The sequence below is a fragment of the Chionomys nivalis genome, chromosome 11 (genome assembly GCF_950005125.1).
Source record: "Chionomys nivalis chromosome 11, mChiNiv1.1, whole genome shotgun sequence".
NCBI lineage: Eukaryota > Metazoa > Chordata > Mammalia > Rodentia > Cricetidae > Chionomys > Chionomys nivalis.
In genome coordinates this window covers 9,732,081-9,750,932 of record NC_080096.1, presented here as the reverse complement: position 1 = coordinate 9,750,932, position 18,852 = coordinate 9,732,081, and the positions used below count along the sequence as shown (strand labels likewise).

The window sequence follows — 18,852 nt, the reverse complement described above, 5'->3', positions numbered from 1 at the left end:
GGTTAAAGTTTTTAAAAGAGGTACAGACAGAAAAAAAAAAAACTCTAAATATGTTCTAGTGTGTTTTTTCAATGTGCATAGGCTTAAGAAAGAAAAAAGTTGGGTATAGGCAGTCATAAAAAGAAATAAATAGATTTAAAATGATAAAGTCTTTAAAGAGACAGTAAAAGTAAGGTAAAAGAAAAAAGCCATATAACAATAAGAAACACACAGGGAGTCCAGATCCTGTATAGTATTATGTTGATTTTTTAATTTTTTTGATTGCTGAAAAAAAAGGGCAGCTGCTAAGAGACCTGGAATTGAAAGAGGGACTGTTGAAAAAAACCAGCCCAGATATTTTAAGAATGGCTTAACTTTAAAAATGTCAAAAATGTATTTGTCTATAAATAAAAATCAAAAATGCTTTGGAGAAGAGGTTTTGCTTTTGTTTCCACAGGGAATGAGGCTGTGAATTCATTCCAGGTTGATTTGGATCTAGTTTGATCGGGGAGACCTTCTGAATCTTCACAAGTGATAGCTATTAACAAAGATTATAATTGATCTTCCCAGGGCTTGGACATTTTGACAAATTTTCTCTCTGGGACCCTAAAAATACTTCACCCTCATACAGCAGGAAGCAGCCTAGAGAACACAACACCCACATTCCCAAGAGATGGTCTAATAAAGACCTGAATGGCAAATAGCAAGGCAGGACCAAGGATAGGTGGGGCTGGCAGGCAGAGAGAATAAATAGGAGGAGAACTCTAGGAAGGAAGAGGAGCAAGAGAAAAAGGAGAGGGGGACATCAGGAGCAGCCACCCAAACAGTCACGGAGTAAGAGTGAAAGTAAAGATATACAGAAGTGACAGAAAGGTAAAGGCCAGAGGCGAAAGGGTTAATGAGTTAAGAAAAGCTGGCTGGAAACAAGCCAAGCTAAGGCTGGGCATTCACAACTAAGAATAAGCCTCCATGTTTGATTTATTTGGAGCTGGGTGGTGAGCCCCACAAAAAGTCAAAAGAGGAAACCCTCACACAGTAGAGTACCAGTGAAAGCCTCCTATCCCAGTTCCACAAGGCTGGCCCTGACCTGCTGCGTATTTGGCAAGGTTTATCTGTAATTCCCATCAACATGATCATCCCACTTGGATACAGAGCACCAGGCTACAAGCAAGACAACATAGGAGTGTCCTGCCTGAGTTCATCTGAAAACCCAGAAGGAATCTGAACACTGCCCATAGTAGGATCTCCCATCACCGTCACTGAAGGAACTGTAAAGGCAATGGCAGTCTAAGAGTTAGTTCACTGAGGGTTTTCTGTAGCTCAGGCTAGCCTTGATCTTGCCTTGTAGCCAAGGATGACCTAGAATTCCTGATTCTCCTGCCCCACCTCCCTGGTGCTAGAATCACAGTTGCGCACTACTGAATCTGGTCTATGCCCTGCTGGGACTGGAACCCACGACTTCATGCATGCTGGGCAAGCACTCTAACAACTGAGCCACATCCCTGCCCTGACAGTTTAAAAATCAGTATGGATACATCGCCACTAACAGTTTGTACCTGGGGCTGGCGTCAAAGTGCTTTTGTTTTAAAAAAAAAAAAAATTTTCCCAACAGCATACTAATACAGACAAGGAAACAGAGGCACAGGAAGCACAATGGCACCCCAGGCCCACACATCAGTTGAGGGCACAGTTGTTGCTAGTGTTTATACCCAGAAAAACCTGGAGATTGGAGATTTGTTTTCTCTATTTTTTTTTTCAGTTAGTAATAACAAACGTTTTCATTTAAACGGAAGCAGTGTTTTGGTAATCACACAAGAACTGACCCAGTGGCTTGGTGCTATGGTAGGTTATATGGGCGTTAGGAGGTAGGGCAGGCATAGCTAAAGCCTGAGAAGTCACAGAGAGAGATGACCAGGTGGGCAGGCCGCACTCTTCTGGTGTCAGGATAGTCTTCTGTACACCAGCCCTGCTTCCCTCTCCTTGGTCAGTAGTCCTCCTTATAGTACTTAATAACACTCGGTTGTCGCAGAGCAGATGCTTCTAATGGCAGCTCTCAGGAGCCCTCAGCAACAGCTGGCTAGAAGCCACTCCTCAGCGTGTCCCTGCACAGGGAAGGGAACCCACAGCTGGTGAAGCCCTTTCTTGCCCGCAAATGGTTTTATTTTGCAACATCCTGCCATCCATTGCCAAAACAGATCCTCTTTCTCATCCTTCTACCTAGGTCTTTGTATCAGATGGCGAGAGAGGGCGGTTACGGATTCAAAACCGAAATTAAACCCTATGCCTCAAGCAGGAGGCACAGCCACAATCCCGAGATGTAAGTGGCAGGTGTCAAGAGTCACTTGAACACTCTTTAAGAGTCCTAGGGCCCCACTTGACATCCAGTGACCTTCACATTCAAGGCAGGAGCTGCTTTTAAGAGCAGAGGAGAAACCGGCCCAGCTGCTGGGCTGAGGGCCAGCTGACCATTGAGGACACACAGTCAACTATAGAAATCAAGCTGACCCAGAAGAGAAGGACAACATTAAGGGCCTTTAGACCTCTGCACGGGACTGCCACACAGGGAAACATGGGATGCCCAGGCACACTGGAACATCACATAAACAGCTGGTATAGTGTAAGTGTGCCCCGTGTGATATTAGGGGCATATTTGCTTTGCAAAGTCTTTTCATGGTTTTCTCAAATTGGGCATCCTGTATCTTGTCTGGCAGCTGCTATGGGAACTGTTTCTTTCTCTGGGAAGATACAGACAAATGTGTACTTCTAGGGCACCAACAGCAAACCCAAATACAATCCCACTTAAGTCCAACTTGGGGCACCAATGAGTTTATTGACTTAGAGAACATGGAGGAAGGGTTGCTTAGAGAGGCATGGGTGGGCCCAAAGCAGCTGTTATTATTTGAAAGTCTCACCCCAGCATAAACGGTGACTTTCCCAGAGCTGCCTTTATCCAGCCCCCCCTCCACCAAGCAGTCAACCTTCCAGTCTATACGCACTAGCACTTCCAAAGACCTCAGGGCCATGTGCAGTTTTGGACAGAATTACATATAGGAAGCTAGAAGGTACAAGAGGGAGTGACCAGAATCTCAAATGCGGGACCAGTGACCCTCCCCATTCCCCTCGTTCTTGTGGGAATGCCAACAGTCAACAAGCCCAATCTTGGGGGTCTCTTGTGAAAGTCACAACTGTAATGAGGATGACAGTCATTGCTCTCGGAGGACAGCCCTCTACAATAGCAAAATACCTGCGAAGCAGCAACATTTATAATACAGCCAACCTCATCTGGCCCTTGGACCAAAGGTGAACATAGAGAAAGTCTATACAGTAGCAAGGCCAAGGACAGAGGCCATGTACAGAAGTAAGGACAGGCACATAGACCCAGCCCAGAGCAGTGATGAGCACTGGGCCAGATATTCTACCCAGCTTGGCAGCTGTAAACCAGTCATCAGGATCCTCCCGTACATTTAACAGCAGCACAGTCAGGGCTTCTTTGAGGTCTAATGCTCGACACACACAGAGGCCTCCCTGGCATCCTACGGTGGCTCAGAGGAACTACTGGGGCCAGAGGCTGTAACTGACAACAGGACACAGAGCTAGGCCCTTCTGTGCCTATAGAGTTGGTGTTCGAGAGAAGCTCAAGACTAGAAAACCCCATCTGGGACCAGTTGCAAACAGGAGGCTACAGCCAACCAAGAGGAGTGGGAGGGATCCTAGGGAAAAAATCACTAGCAGGAACAGAATTAGTTCACTCCATGGCAGAAGATTGCTCATCCATCCCTGTATGTATTAGTGAAACACAGCTCCTATGGCTGGGCCAGGAGGGCAAGGTACAGGAGGAAATGATTACTGCTCAGACCAATAAACATACAACAGCCAGACCACAACTGGGGGAGACAAGAAAGTTGTCTGGGGTGCAAATAGAAACATTCCCTTGAGTTGAGAGGGTGAGATGGATCAGTGGGTAAGAAGTTTGCTGCCAAGCATGATGACCTGAGTTCAATTCCCAAGGTCCAAATGGTGGAAAGAGAAAAGCAACCCCTTGTGCACAAGATAAACAAATATAAGAACTATTTTAAAATAATTAATATTCCTGTGAGTGCCACTTCTCACTTGTAGCTCTTTCTGTGGAAGCTGAGTGGCAGTTGCCACATGCCCAGGCATACTAGCACCTGCCTAAGCATCTCAGAAAACCCGCCCACATTCCCTGGGTGATTGTCAGAGTGTAAGGGACAGTCATAAAGGAGGAGGAGAAGGGAGATTTGATGTGGGATTCCCTTCTGTATGCTGTGAATACCATTGGTTAATAAAGGAACTGCTTTGGGCCTATAGCAGAGCTATAGGGGAACAGAGCTAGGTGGGGAAAACTAAATTGAATGCTGGGAGAAAGGAAGCAGAGTCAGGAAGAAGCCGTGGAGCCACCACCAAAGACAGACGTGCTGAAACCTTGCTTGTAGGCCACGACCTCATGGCGATGCACAGATTAATGGACATAGGTTAAATTAAGATGTAAGAGTTAGCTAATAAGAAGCTAAAGTTAATGGGCCAAGCAGTGACTTAAATAATATGGTTTCTGTGTGATTATTTCAGGTCTGAGCTGCTGAGCAGCTGGAACAACCAAGTGCTTTTTATATACCATCTGGGACCACCTGCCCAGGGGTGGCACCTGTCAGTGGCTCCACCCACAATGGACTGAGCTCTCCCACATCAATCAAGAAAATGTCCCACAGACTTGCTCACAGACTAATATGGTGGGGACAGTCTCTCACTTGAGGTTCCCTCTTCCCAAATAACTCTAGCATGTGCCAAGTTAAGAAACCAGTCCACACACCATCTCTAAAGACACAGCAAACTCTTGGAAAAGAGACCCCTAGAAGCCTTGCTGCTTGGAGGAGACAGTTGCCAGTAGAGTTCTCAGACCTGTCCAGCTGCCTGTAAGCAGTGCAAAGAGCCCTGGGCTTGTGGCTTTGATGTGCTATAAGTGAGCCATCGCCCACGCTGTGGTGGGAGTTTCGGAGATGCAGCTGCTCCTGTATCATCCTTGCTCCTGTAACCCCTCATTCATGCTCGTCTTAGTAGCCTCATTAAAAGCCCATTAGTTCATCAGGAACAGCAATGGCTCAGCGCTTAAGAACACTGGCTGCTCTTGTAGAGTACTGAGGTTCAAATCCCAGCACCCACGTGGCAACTCACAATCATCTGTGTCTCCAGCTTTAAGGGATCTGGTGCCCTCTTCTGGCCTCCCCAGGCTCTGCATTCATGTGGTGCACAGATGTACACAGATAAAACACCCACTTGCATAAAATAAAATAATTATATAAAAGACAACTCATTCGTTCACCAAGTTTGTTTAAATATAATCATTATTTTGCTCTGTCATGGGCTCCCTTTCTAGGATGAGTAAACTGTGTTGTATCTGTCCCTAGGGAAAAGTCTATCACTTAGCATTGCTGTACAGAGAAATTGCTTCTGATGCCCAGTACGGAGACTGGTTGAGACCTTATCTGCATCAGCCAGAGTCCCTGTGTCTCCTCATCTAGGAAGCCTTAGCAGTCAACTCCAAGCTCTCAATATCCACAAGACAGGCTTAACCTTTATCATGTCAAATGTCATCTTAATTAGGGTTTCTATTGCTGTGAAAAGACACCATGACCATGGCGACTCTAACAAAGAAAACATTTCATTGAGGGGGCTCACTTACAGCTTCAGAGGTTCAGTCCATCATCACCATGGTGGGGAGCACAGTGGTGTGCAGGCAGACATGGTGCTGGAGAGGTAGCTGAGAGTCCTACATCATCTTGCAGGCAACAGGAAGTCGACTGACACACTAAGCAGTATCCTGGGCATAGGAAACCTCAAAGCCCACCCCCACAGTGACACACTTCCTACAACAAGGCCACACCCACTCCAACAAAGCCACACCTCCTAGTAGTGCCACTTCCTATGAGCTTATGGGGGCCAGTTACATTCAAATCTCCATAACTGTTCTACTTTATCCTGCATAAAGTCTGTCAGCACGAAGCCTGCCAGCACGAAGCCAGCTGGCACGACGTCTCCTGGCATGAAGCCTGCCGGCATTCTCCTTGCCACCACAACTGTGTGGCCCCAGAGTGAGGCTGGTGAGGACTCAAGCCTGAAGTCCAGGGTCAGGGGCTGAATGTATGGATTTCATGTGAGGGGGTTCACCTTCACTTTCTCTTTGCTCCAGAGAGTAGGAGGTTGTACGTGGTGACCAATCTCACATCTGGGTGGAAGTGGACATGGAATTACGTCGAACCTGATTTCAAGGTATCTATGAGGTCTTCAGATGAGATTATCACTTCAGTCTTGGAGGATGTCCTCAGTATGGCGGGGCTTGTCCAATCTATGGCAAATACATTGTCCGTATTATTTAGACAGATCTATGTCTAAATAGAACAAAAGTGACCAGGAAGAACTCTCCCTGTCTTAGCATGAGTTATCAACCTGATCTAGTATAAACATTCTGCTTTTACAGAGTCTCCATTGAGTCAGTAGCTTTATCAGGCTGGTCTGTGGACATGCGCACAAGCTATCCTCATAAATGACGTAGGAGGGCCCCACCTACTGTAGGCCACATGGTTCCTTGGGCTATATATGAAAGCTACCTAAGCATGAGCCTGCAAGTGAGCCAGCACTGTTTCTGTTGGCGCTTTAACAGATAATATTTGCCTGGAGATGCACCAGAAGCTGGGGATTTGGTGTTTATTGCATGCAGCTGAATGAAAAGGCAGGTTAGCCAATCCTGGCAGGGGTACATTGTAGGGAGCAGTCTGACTGCAGTGTCCATGAAGAAGTGGTTGATACTTTCTGCATACACTGTCAATGTGGCTACTCAGACCAGGGGAAGGCCCTGCCATTCCCATGGGTCTAAGACATTGTTGTCTTTGACATGGCTGTACTCATGTCAACCACACACACATTCAGGATTTCATCCACAGCCCCTCTAGGCTTCATCTCCTCCCAAGTGTCCAGGACAATAGCTCTGTTTCTCTTTTAGACTGGATCGATCTTGGGTAACCCAGGCTGGCCTTGAACTCACAGAGATCCGTCATCTTCTGCCTCCCAAGTGCTGAGATTAAAGGTGTGTGCCACCACTGCCTGACCTTTATGGCTAACTAGTGGCTAGCTCTGCACCCTGATCTTCAGACGAGCTTTGTTAAATCACAAACAAAACATCACCACAACAGTTCTTCATGGTTCCCACACGGATTTCCATCAATGGGTTGTAGCCTAGAAGTTCAAGCCAATAAACCCTATCCCACCTACTTGCTTTGAAACATGTGTTCGAACACAGCAACAGAAGGGAACTGGAATAGTACCAGAGAGGATCTGGTTTCATTTCCCAGTACTCACAGGTGGTTTACAACCATATGTAACTCCAGCACTCTTTCTTTCTCTGTCTGTCTGTCTGTCTGTCTGTCTGTCTGTCTCTCTCTCTGTCTGTCTGTCTCTCTCTCTCTCTCTCTCTCTCTCACACACACACACACACACACACACACACACACACACACACACACACAGGAGGAGGCTGTCCAGTCCTAGCACGATATGGGAACTTACAGTCCAGCAGAAGGATAAGGGACTTGGAGGCGGAGAAATCTTGCTCGGCACAAGGGCACACCCACCTCTACAAGCCTGATTTCTCTTGTTCCTAACTCAGAGTCTGCCCCACCCTTGCTCCCCCAGCCCAGAGCAGGGAAAATGACCGTGCCCACACTAGTGTTTCGCAATCGCTCTGCACTTTTATTGTTCACGCTCTTCACATGGCAGATACAGAATCGTCTTCTGGTGTGACCTGGAACCATGGTGGAAGACCTCCACTGACCAGGAAACACCACTCTTGACAAAACTTTCTCCTCGTTTTCCTGACAACCTGGGAAGTGTTGAAGGGTGACCCAGCACAATTTGCACATGCAGAAAGACAGACAGAGAGAGACAGAAAGAGACAGACAGACAGAGAGAGAGAGAGAGAGAGAGAGAGAGAGAATCCCCCAGCAACATTTTCCAAAGTTTGGCTAAAAGCAGCTTGCCAAGGCTTTGTGAGTTTTCCTGGCTGCTGGGAGAGGCTGAGATCCAGTCCGCGTGACAGGCTGGGGGGCATCCTGTGTCAGTGGGGTTAGCAACAGCTATGAGCCCATGCTAGCAAGGACTAACTGCAGGGTGTGGAAAAGGAAAAATTCCAGTGGAAGAAATAAAAGAGGGAACAGCAGAGTTTAGCTGGGTGGGTAAACAGGAAAACTGTACCACTGGACAATGATGGGTGTCTTTCTGCCCATGTGAGGGTCTCGAGGGAGACTCCTTCTCCTGGACCAGTCAGTCCCCTTACTGCAGCCGGTCGACTGATTAATTAAATAACACACGTTATAAAACTTTAAAAACGGAACATTTACAGTCGGGGCCATAAATACGTGCTTTGAAAAGTGTCTACATACATATTTACAGAGTTGTAAGATCAACCATAGTAGCCCTGAAAAAGAAAACCCCTTTCACGTATGACAACTCTCCCAAGTTCTGTCCTTCCACTTTGATATCTTGGGACCAGAATGGAGCTGAGGAAACAGCACCGAAATTGTCTCAGGCATCCTCTGCCCCAAAGGCACAAACCCCGAGGACCTCAGTGACCCAGGTCTGAACTCTGAACTCAGTCCCACGTTTCTCTCAGACTCCAGCTGTCCACCAGAGCAGAGGGCCAGCAGGTGGTTTTATAGCATCTGAAGATCACCCGTTCATGAACTTCCGCTTGGCTCCGTTTTCTTCACCTGTTCGTATTTTTTCATTTCCCTTTTTATATTTTTATCTTTGCTTCCCTTTGCAGCTAACTTGTAAAGTTCAGATGCTAACAGCATAGGAGGTCCTACCAAATGAGACAAAGACGGGCACAGGAGAGTCAGTCACCTCTCCACCTTGCAGTCCCTAACCACTGCTTCTCCTAATCAAGAGATGAGGTCTGAAAATGGGCAGAGTCTGCCTCCTGGGCACATGGGCTGCAGAGACTTCAGAGCAGTGGACTCTAGGACTTCAAAGGAGGAAAAGACTTGAGAGCTGGCAGCTCCAGCTGCTCAGGGAGAAAGAGGGGTTTCCAAGTGCGAGGACCAAGGTTCAGGCTTAGCCCTGATGGATCTATATGCTATTTGCTATTGATTCCCAGAGACAGTGTGAGGAGAAGGTCTGTGAGGGAGGGGTCGGCACGAAGGGGAACTTGGCCTCCGAAAGGATCCCTCCCTGCCCCTCAGGGCCAGACAGCTCAAGAAGCACAAAGCAGGGTGAAGGAACTCTTTAGAAAAATTGCATAGAAGGAGATGCCCCTCCGGGCAGGATGGCTGCACCACAGAGCGCTCTGGGCCATGTCCAAGGATCATCTGGAGGACGACGTGACGGCTGCCGCCTTCCTGCTTCCAAGGCTGGGACCTTGGCTTGAAGACCACATGCATGTTCCGGCACACACACGTGGACACATTCTCTCTCTCTCTCTCTCTCTCTCTCTCTCTCGCTCTCGCTCTCGCTCTCGCTCTCGCGCTCTCTCTCGCGCTCTCTCTCGCTCTCTCTCTCGCTCTCTTGCTTTCACAGCTCGGAAGGTCAGTACTCTCTGCAGGGCAGAATGCTGGTCCCTTTGGCTTCACTGATTCCAGGTCACTTCAGGTGCTGAGGAGAAACAAAGAAAAAATGACAACAGTGGCCACATGCTCACTGCCTTCCATGGCCGTTCATGGCTCCCCATCTGATCATTACATTAAGCAGTTTAATAAAGTACAAAAGGCATATAGGTAAAAGCCCCATTTGATAAATTTTCATAGCATATATTGAACATCATATGAAGATGCAGAATATGACGCCCAACCCACCCTGAGCCACCCTGTTTCAGAATATCTCCCCCCAGACAGCCATCATCCTGGTTTTTAACCACTTTAGATTGGTCTGCCCTTGCCTACCTCCCTGGCTTCCTTCTTTCTTTCCTTGTTGTGACGTATTTGATTATACTGTGTAAAGATACGTCACTCTGGCCAGGTGGTGGTGGCACACGCCTTTAATCCCAGCACTTGGGAGACAGAGGCAGGTGGATCTCAGTGAGTTTGAGGCCAGCCTGGTCTACAAAGCAAGTTCCAGGACAGCCAGGACTGTTACACAGAAAAACCCTGTCTCAAAAACAAAACAAAACAAACAAAAGATATGTCACTCTGATTGGTTTAATAAAAGCTGAATGGTCAATAGCTAGACAGAATTTCCAGGCACAGAGAACACTGGGAAGAAGAAAAGTAGAGACACCAAGAGATGGAGAACAAGCAAGACACACAGTAGGGGGTAACAGCCATGAGCCATGTGGCAGCACATAGATTAAAAGAGATGGGTTAATGTAAGTTACAAGAGCTAGTTATAATAAGCCTAAGCTATCGGCCAAGCTTTCATAATTAATAATAAGTCTCTGAGTTGTGATTTGGGAGCTGGCTGGTGGGACAGAGAAAGACTCTCGACAAATGGTACCCAATGTGGGACACGTATTTTCACACCAGACCTGAAAAAGTTAAAAAAAAAAAAAAAAGATTCCAAACACACAAAAATGGAGCCAAATTTAGCTTCCTAGTCCCAGTCTCTCATGTGGGCCGTGGTAAAGAGATGCATCTTCCAGCTGCTGCCTATGGGTTGGAGCCACCAGTCTGGCATGAGCTAAGATGCGTGATAATGTAAATTTTGCTCATGCAAACAGAAAAGGTTACAGATACGCCGCTAAGCAGATACAGGCAGGAAAATCACCTTTAAACGGGTTACAGTATGTTTAAAAAATGTACGTAGGCTTAAAAAAAAGAAAAGAAAATGGGTATAGTCTTGAAAATAGTTTATGAATAATAAGAAATTTAAAGAAAAAAATAAAATAATATAAAAAGGATAAGCCACATACACAGAGAGTCTGGGTCCCGTATGGTGTGGGGTTGATTTAAATGTCTTTGGTTGTTGACGAGCAAACAACAGCTGCAGAGGGCACTGGGTTAGAAAAACTACCAAACACCAACCTATTTATTCCTAAAATGCCTTAACTTCAAAATGGAAATCAAAAAAATGTTACATTGAGGAAGAGGTTATGCTTTTGTTTCTATAGAAAGTGAAAGGCTATGGACTCTTTCAAGGTTGATAGAGATCAGATTTGATTGGGGAAGGGCCCTGAAAATCCTGGCTGCAGGCATCAAGAAAAACAAAACCGTAAAAAGCAACCCCAGACAGGTGACTTTATCTACTCAAACAGAAAACAAAAAGACCTCTATAACTGAACTGTGCACCCCTTAGTGCTGGGATTAAAGGTGTGAACCACCACCTGGATTTGTTTCTGTATTGATCTTGTGTAGCCCAGGGTGGCCTTGAACTCATAGAGATCCACCTGCCTCTGTCTCCCAAATCCTGGGATTAAAGTTGTGTGTTACCACTGCCTGACCTCTAGTGGCTTTAGCTTTGCCTCTGGTCTTCAGACATGATTTATTTATCAAGATACAAGTAATCTAGCACTACAGTAGGGCTTCAGAGAGTGACCTTTTCTCCTGCAGTAAGCAGCTCTCCCTCCCTGGGGGCAGTCACCTACAGTCCACTGTCCACGGCGGAAGTCAGAGGACCAGAGTTCTGATACACATTCTACTCTTTAGCGTCCCTCTTGAAACAGGAGGGTGTTGACCCGTATGTATCTTCCTGAGCTCAGATTCTGTGCCGTGGACTTTCAAACTTTTCTGCACCTGTGTCCGATAGTGTCCTACGCTGAATCTCGTCTCCCTGAAAGCCCTGTGGTGATCCCAACCTGTGTCATGGATCATGAAAACAATTAGGGCCCCAGCACGTGAGGACATCATAAGAAGGAAGATACTGTCTACAATCAGGAGGGTCCTCACCAGAACCCCGATGACACCACTCAGTCCTAACGTTGTTCTTTGGCCTCCACACGCATGCGTACATGCACACACATGTACAACGCACACGGTTCTTTTCATTCTTAAACTCGTACTTTGCTGTTTTCATATGCATATATACAGAATTCTGGTAACCAGCAGCTTCCCCACCCTCCCGTACCTCCCACCCACCCCTTCCAAGCCCCTCTCCCTCTAAGTCCCTTTCCTATATTCGACAGTTTTTGTTTTGAGATCCAGAGAGTGTGACTGTGGGTTTGGAAGGCTCCACTAGAGAATTCCAATGGAGCTCACCAGCGGGTTCTCAACGGAGAGTAGCGATTCCCCATTCGCAGAGCCTATCAGTGACCGCTGCTTCAGCAGTGGGGTACATGGGCTGCAACCTCCCACCCATGGGTGAGTGTTGGCAGGTCTGGTTTGGGCGAGCACATTTCCACTGACCTTATGGCTGGAACGAGTGTGCTACACAATTTTAAAATAAGCATCCTATTACCCGAGTCTGTTTGGAATGACAAAGCAAAATACCACCCAGGGGCAACTTCAACAGCGTTTGTCCCCCACCACTCTGGAAGCTGTTAGTCCCCATGCATACATGTGGAAGTTAAAACTTGGAGAAATTGACAGTCAGTGAATGGCAAGCTAGGGTTTGAACCCTGGTGGTCCAAGGTCTACACACTAAGCCATAAAACTCATGCCTGCAGAAGGCCCCAGGCCAGCCTGGAGGATCCTTGACATGCCATCTCTCCCACTCGCCCACCCAAGACCTACCTTGGAACACACTCCCAGAACCAAGAGCCACCCAGACGGTGCCAGCGAGCCTCTGCCTCCTACCTGTCACAGAGCAGACAAAGTGCCTACTCTTTGAAGAAGGGTCCCTGGAACTGAGTTGCTGCTGAGGTCTTGACCTTTCTGCATTGTCTGGTGATGTAGGGGGCGGCTGCTGAGGAGGTGCATCGGGCTGCCAGGCGGAGACTGTAGCTGTATGGGAAGGAACAGCACGGGTCACATCAGGAACCAGCTGGGGTCTCCGGAATCACTGAAGGCGCACAGACGTCCCTGCTGCCTGTATCTCCCAGGCCCAAGCACGATGGTCCTTCCTTTCGTGCGGGTGTGGGAGGGGTGATGGGGCTTCCTAATGGAAACGTAAGCCCCGGCCCCTTTGACATGGTAGAGCTTTTGTGTGATATGACAGCCTACTAATTGGAATTCGTTTTTGTTTTGTTTCCCAAGAAAAGCTTTCTTTTGCTTCCCGCCTATTACTCATCCTCCTCCTCATTGACTTGTGCTCAGTTGGGTTCCCCACCTTCTCTGGGAAACCTGCCCTCCTGGCCTCCGGTGAGTCCACCCCACCCATGCCCCCCTTGTCTCTCCCCAGGTTGTAGCACTCATCACACTGAACGGTAGAATACAGGCACTGTCTTCCTTCTGAGCACTAGGAGCCCAAGGTCACATTTTCTTAGCTGTCACCCCCCCCCCCCCCCCCCCCCCCCCCGTTGGCTTAGCACAACAAAGCAGGAATGCCTAGGTGTGCCTGTAACTCCAGCAACCCAGCCAGGAGTCTGAGGCTGGAGGCTGGTGAGATTAGGGCTAGCCTGAATCTATCTAGCATGTGGTGAAACTGTCTCAAAGTGAAGGGATGGCTATAGGGTGCTCGCTTCGTGCCTGGGCGGCACTGGGCATTTCATGTAGACCAGCAACCTTCCTCTTGGTACAGGCTGCTGAGTCAGACCCGTGCTATCTCAACTTCACAGAAGGGAAAATGGAGGCACAGGGAGCCTGCGGATCATCAACTGTCTCCGTGGGCACAGAACACAGCGTGAGCAGGGACTGCTGAGGTACAGATGGCGGAAGTGGGCAGGGCCAGCACTTCTCTACTCCACCTGCTTGAAGCTGGCAGTGCCAGAGGGCGCAGGAGATGAGAGCAGGGTCCACCCCGGAGCTGGCAAACAGGGGGGTGAGAGTCAGTATTCTTTAACCAGGGTCTGGCTTTGGGAATGTCTGGAGACTTTGGGGCTGTCATAACTGGAGGGGGCACTGCAGTCTGCATATGCTGGGCAATGCTCAGGAAGTTATGAAACATCCCACAAAGTCCAGGGAAGCAAAGAGCTATGCAGCCAAAGACTAATACAGTAGCATCCCTAGCCACAAGGGATTTGCTCCAAGACACCCCATGCGTGTTGGGTACCAAGAACAGACAGTATTAAGCCCAATATACACTCTGTTTATTTCTGTACAGATGGCTGTGGTAAAGTGTGACTTAAGAGACCAAATGAGCCAGGCCTGGTGGCTCATGCTAGCAACCCCACACACCAGAGCAGGAGGACCACATGAGTTTGGGGTCAGCCTGTGCAACACAGTCAGCTTAACAGCCTGGGCTAGATTAGGAACTTTGAATGTTTTTTTTCTCTCTCTCTCTCTTTGGTTTTTAGAAGCAGGGTTTCTCTGTAGCTTTGGTGCCTGTCCTGGAACTAGCTCTTGTAGACCAGGCTGGCCTTGAACTCCCAGAGATCTGCCTTCCTCCGCCTCCTGATTGCATGCTCAGCTTCCCTCTGAGAAGAAGCCTTGGCAGCTCCTCTTTGGCACCTCTGTTGTCACTTTTTCTTGTATATCTATCAAACATTTAAAACCAGCCCCTAGACACTGAAATTCTGCAGGCCCCAACCTCCCTATCCTCCCAGGCAGCGGCAACCACATCCATTTCCACAAGGGGGCGCATTTTCTCCCCAGTCCTGGGCATTCACCCTGGTGTTTCTCAGCAGCCCACAGGAAGGGCCCTCTCTGTCATTACCCCCCAAGTACATCTGGCCTAAAGGCAAGACAATTTCAGCCACATTCATATGGCCCCTATGAACCCCAAATTCCTTCTCTCCAGATCCTCCATCCTAGGGGTTAGGAAAAGCAAATGACTCTATATTCAATCTTATAGATGAAAAAACGGACACAAGACACAAGGACACGGGCTTTCTTGGGGTGCCAGAGCCCAGGCCTTGCATTCCCTGACTGCGGTGGACAACGGTAACCACCTCGACGTCTCCGGTGTCTCCCATGAGGACTGGGTAAGAGTCGTCTATAGGATAGACTGCTTGGTCCTGAGGGGTTGAATGCCCACGGTGTCTCTGGAATGACACTGTGGCGAGTTGGTCCGGTAGCTATGGATCTTAGGAGTCTTGAGTCCAGCTGTAGGGAGCTACCAAAATTGATTCGGGGGTAAGCTTGGGAAGCTGAGGTCTGAACCTAGCTCTGACTCCATGCCTGTCACCTCTGACCTCGACATCCTCCCCAGGTGACCTCATCCACAGCCTCCTCGAGATGACCCGTGTCCAGGCCCAGGTCACACCTGGATGTAGCCTGAGTCTCAGGGTCAGGCACCATTTCCATGCAGAGGGGGCATTGTCTGAACATTTGAGAATCCCCTTAAAGTCAGGCCCTGACCACTACTTGTGACACACCCCTTGTCTCTTTCTTGGTGACCGGTACTCTCTTGACATCCTGAGAGCCAGATCCATGGAGTCTCCCTGTCCCTTCTTCTGCTGCTGTCAGGGGCTCACCCTCCTCCCTCTGTCACCACCACAGACCACCTTTCCCCGGGTCTCCTGCAAGGCTTCCTCTCAGGGCTTTCTGTGGCCACAATGCCTTCCCTCCAGCCTGCTCTGCTGTGATCTTTCCCCTAAAGGGCACACAGGTTATGACACCCCTCCCACCACTAATGCATGCAAATAACCTCCCAAGCATCCTGGCTGCTCCTCTACAGACATCCTGGGACCTAAAAAGGACCAGCTCCGTGTCCAAGGGAATTGGGTGCTAGGGCTCAGGCCTCAGGCTCCCAAAGGACCAGGTTCCTCCTCAGCACCCAGGAATCCATGTGAAAGACATCCAGATAAGATGGATAGCACAGGAGCAACGGGGATGAGGTCAGAGGTGGGGCAAAGATGGTGAGGTGATGCTGGAACACAGAGGAGTAGGCAGGAGCAAGGACAAGTCTCAGGCTGACAGCAGCATATGAGCCCCGAGGGACTCAGTCTGCTTGTTTGTCCAGGGTGCCTCCAATGAGGTGATGGAGCCCCAGTGGTTGGTTGCCCTGGTGCTCAAGCAACACTGAGCCTTGGGAGCTAGGGAAGAGGTGAGGTCACAGCACCCAACCTTCTCCTCTCTGGTGCTTTCTCAGACACAAGGGAAAGCTGAAACTAAGGTGACGGAAAGCTACAGCAAAAGCAAAAACTACAGAAATAAAACTCCAACAGGGGTGTGGGGTTTGGCCCAGTCGGTAGAGTGCTTGCCTAGCTTGCTGGGAGCCACGGGTTAGAGCCCAGCACCACCTAAAACCCAATGTGCTGGTACAGGGCTGTCATCTCAGCACTCTGCTGGGGAGGCAAGACACCCAGAGAGGGTCAAGGTCATCCTAAGCTACAGGAGTTCGAGGCCACCTTGGGTCACATGAGATCCCATCCCAAATAAATAAGTAGAAGATAGGCAATTCCATCAACAATTAAAAAAAAAAAAAAACTTAAAATGGGCAAAAGACACCAAATCACTGAGCGAATTTCAACTATAAACATTGCTAGGTGGCATGGCAAAAGAACAGCACCTTCAGCACCTTCACTGTCCAGACCTGGTGGTGCACAGCAAGAGGCCTGGAAGCATAGGGTGTCAGAGCCTGGCTCCCTGGGCTCATGTGCACTATATATAACACGCAAAGCAAACAAACACACAAGAATTCTCGGAATTTAGTGATCAAGTGATCACTACGGACAGAAAAGAAGCCAAGGGGGGAGTCTTAAGGATGGCGGAGGGCAGGAGAGGGCTTCAGATGTAGCTGTGGGTGAGCTGCCACACAGGGATCTCGGAGACACCTGGTCCTTACAGGGGGAACAGCAAGTGCACCTGAAGTGAGGCGTGTCTAAAACACAGGCAGGTAAAGGGGAGCAGAGAGGAGGATCTTGTAGGCCCCGAGGGAAATGAGAGCTTACTTGTCCCTGACGTGACAGCTATAGGTTTCCAGGGACAGAACTGGGGAGACCAGTTTCGAGGGACCCGATGCCACCCAGGCAGAAGAGCTGGAGGTCTGGCCTTTTCGGACTGCTGGAGGCTGAGCTGTGAGAAGTGGCAGATCTGGACACGCTGAGGTCATGGCAGAGGGAGACATGGCTTCTGGCAATGCCAGGGCTGGACACGGATATGAAGAGGCATGGAGTCTAGCTTAGTTCCAGAGCAGGATGTGTGCATCCTGCTGACATGGGGAGGGGACTCCAGGGACAGCCGGGACAGCTGGGAGCATTTTCAACTGGAAATGCTGACCAGGCACCCGAGTGTGTCAGGTATGTGGCTGACCCAGGACCCAGATGAGAACATGCATCTCGAACTTGTCAGCACCCAGAGATGGAAGAGGAAGAGTCCAGGGGCCAAGGGTGGGATGTAGGAACAGCAGAAGTGAGCTGGGTCAAGGAATAAACTGTCTTGGGGACAGGCAGTTAATGGTGACCACCATTACGGTGTCACAACACCAAGCCCCAGACCCACCACGTGTTATTTCTCAGAGGCCGGTGTTAACCTTGGGAACAGGAATTCCACAGCTGGCAGAGATAAATGCCAGCCAGTGACTTCCAGAGAGGACTACAGGGAAGCAGTGTGGGCATAGACTAGGTCATGGGAGCAGGGTGGGGACCTGGGAGGGAGCAGATGGCTTCAAGGGACAGGTGTTCACCACAGCAGGAGAGCGTCTGCTGGGTTTCTGCCTGGCTTTCCCCTGGCTCACACCTCTTATGCAGACTACATTGGGTCTCTCTTCAGAGGTCTTACCCAACTCTATACCTGTGTGGCACAGTTCACTGGGAACCAATACAGGATAGTCTCAGGGAGGCAAGGGAAGACAGGCCTGAGATTAAGCTGGCATCCCCTGCACACTGGACAAAGGAGCTATCAGTCACTTCCAGGAATGTCAGTCAGTTGGCATTGTAGGCCCCTCCCATTCACATAAAGCCTGTTGGGTCGGGAGTCCAGAGATGGGGAACTGCAAGAACTATTGCGCACACTCAGGCCTAGCTCTGCCTCTGAGGGCCTCCAAATGCTACCTCTCTCTGAGGCACAGGACACTCACCTACAAAATGAGTATTTCAAGAAGGGGTGGTGGTGGAACAATATCCATGACCTACACACTGGGGGCAGGGGAGGGTGCTATTTTAGGTCCCTTGCAGGAGTTCCTTCAATCCCCTGTCCTGCAAGGCCGGGCTGCCATGATCTTGTTTTATGGGGTGGGGGTGGGGGGTAGAAGAGGTTCCGCTTAGTAAAGGCACCGGCTGTCAAAGCTTACAGGGAAGCAATCAACATTTGAATCCAGAACCATGTGCTCCTAAGTCTATATGTACCCCTGATGCAGGCCTCACAGTGGTGGAGATGAAGCGTTCTTCAGTGCGGTGTTCCTCTTCCCTAGACATCACATGGAAACACTTGTCGGTGACAGCCCTTTGGATATGCGAGATATCGTTAGCACCTGTCTTTTAAAGATGAGCTTAGCCAACGATGTTTAAGATGAGGTCAGCACCAGGGACAAAGCAAGGCTCAACCCTTCACAGGATTTGCTGTTGTTGGTACAAAGGTTCTCATGAGCTTTGTGTGGCCATCAGTGCTGGCCCCGGGACTCCAAAACTTGGTGTCAGATGCCAGTGTTGAAGATGGTTCATCCCAAGAACAAGACCAAGGCGAATCTTACAGAGCTCAGTATCTTGTGCAGGACTTTCTACTCCCGCCTCCATGGAGAAGCCCCGTGTCCCTGGATGGCAGTGTCCCAGCCACAGGGCTGGCACCGTCATTGCAAAGGCACGCTTACCATGTGATTGCATGGGCATTAGTCAATGGGAAAGGAGCTGCCAACGAGCAAGGAAACTATGGGACGGGGCCAGGTCCCGCCTTCGGCTTCTGCGCCTTTCCCCAGAGCCCTCAGCCAGTCTGGCGCCAACCTCAACAGTTTAACCTGCTC

At 49.1% G+C, this 18,852-nt stretch overlaps 1 protein-coding gene across 3 annotated transcripts in view; it reads right to left on the bottom strand.

The window, feature by feature from the left end:
- Positions 1–7,732: 7,732 nt before the first annotated feature.
- Prdm2 (PR/SET domain 2) overlaps positions 7,733–18,852 on the bottom strand; it is a 106,066-nt gene continuing 94,946 nt past the window's right edge. For all 3 annotated transcript variants that reach the window (XM_057783619.1, XM_057783623.1, XM_057783624.1), the window contains 2 exons: positions 12,711–12,857; positions 7,733–9,639 (listed from right to left, as the gene is read on the bottom strand). In XM_057783619.1, the coding sequence (XP_057639602.1) occupies positions 12,734–12,857 (124 nt within the window). In that variant the 3' untranslated portion in view covers positions 7,733–9,639; positions 12,711–12,733. The remainder of the gene's footprint in view (positions 9,640–12,710; positions 12,858–18,852) is intronic.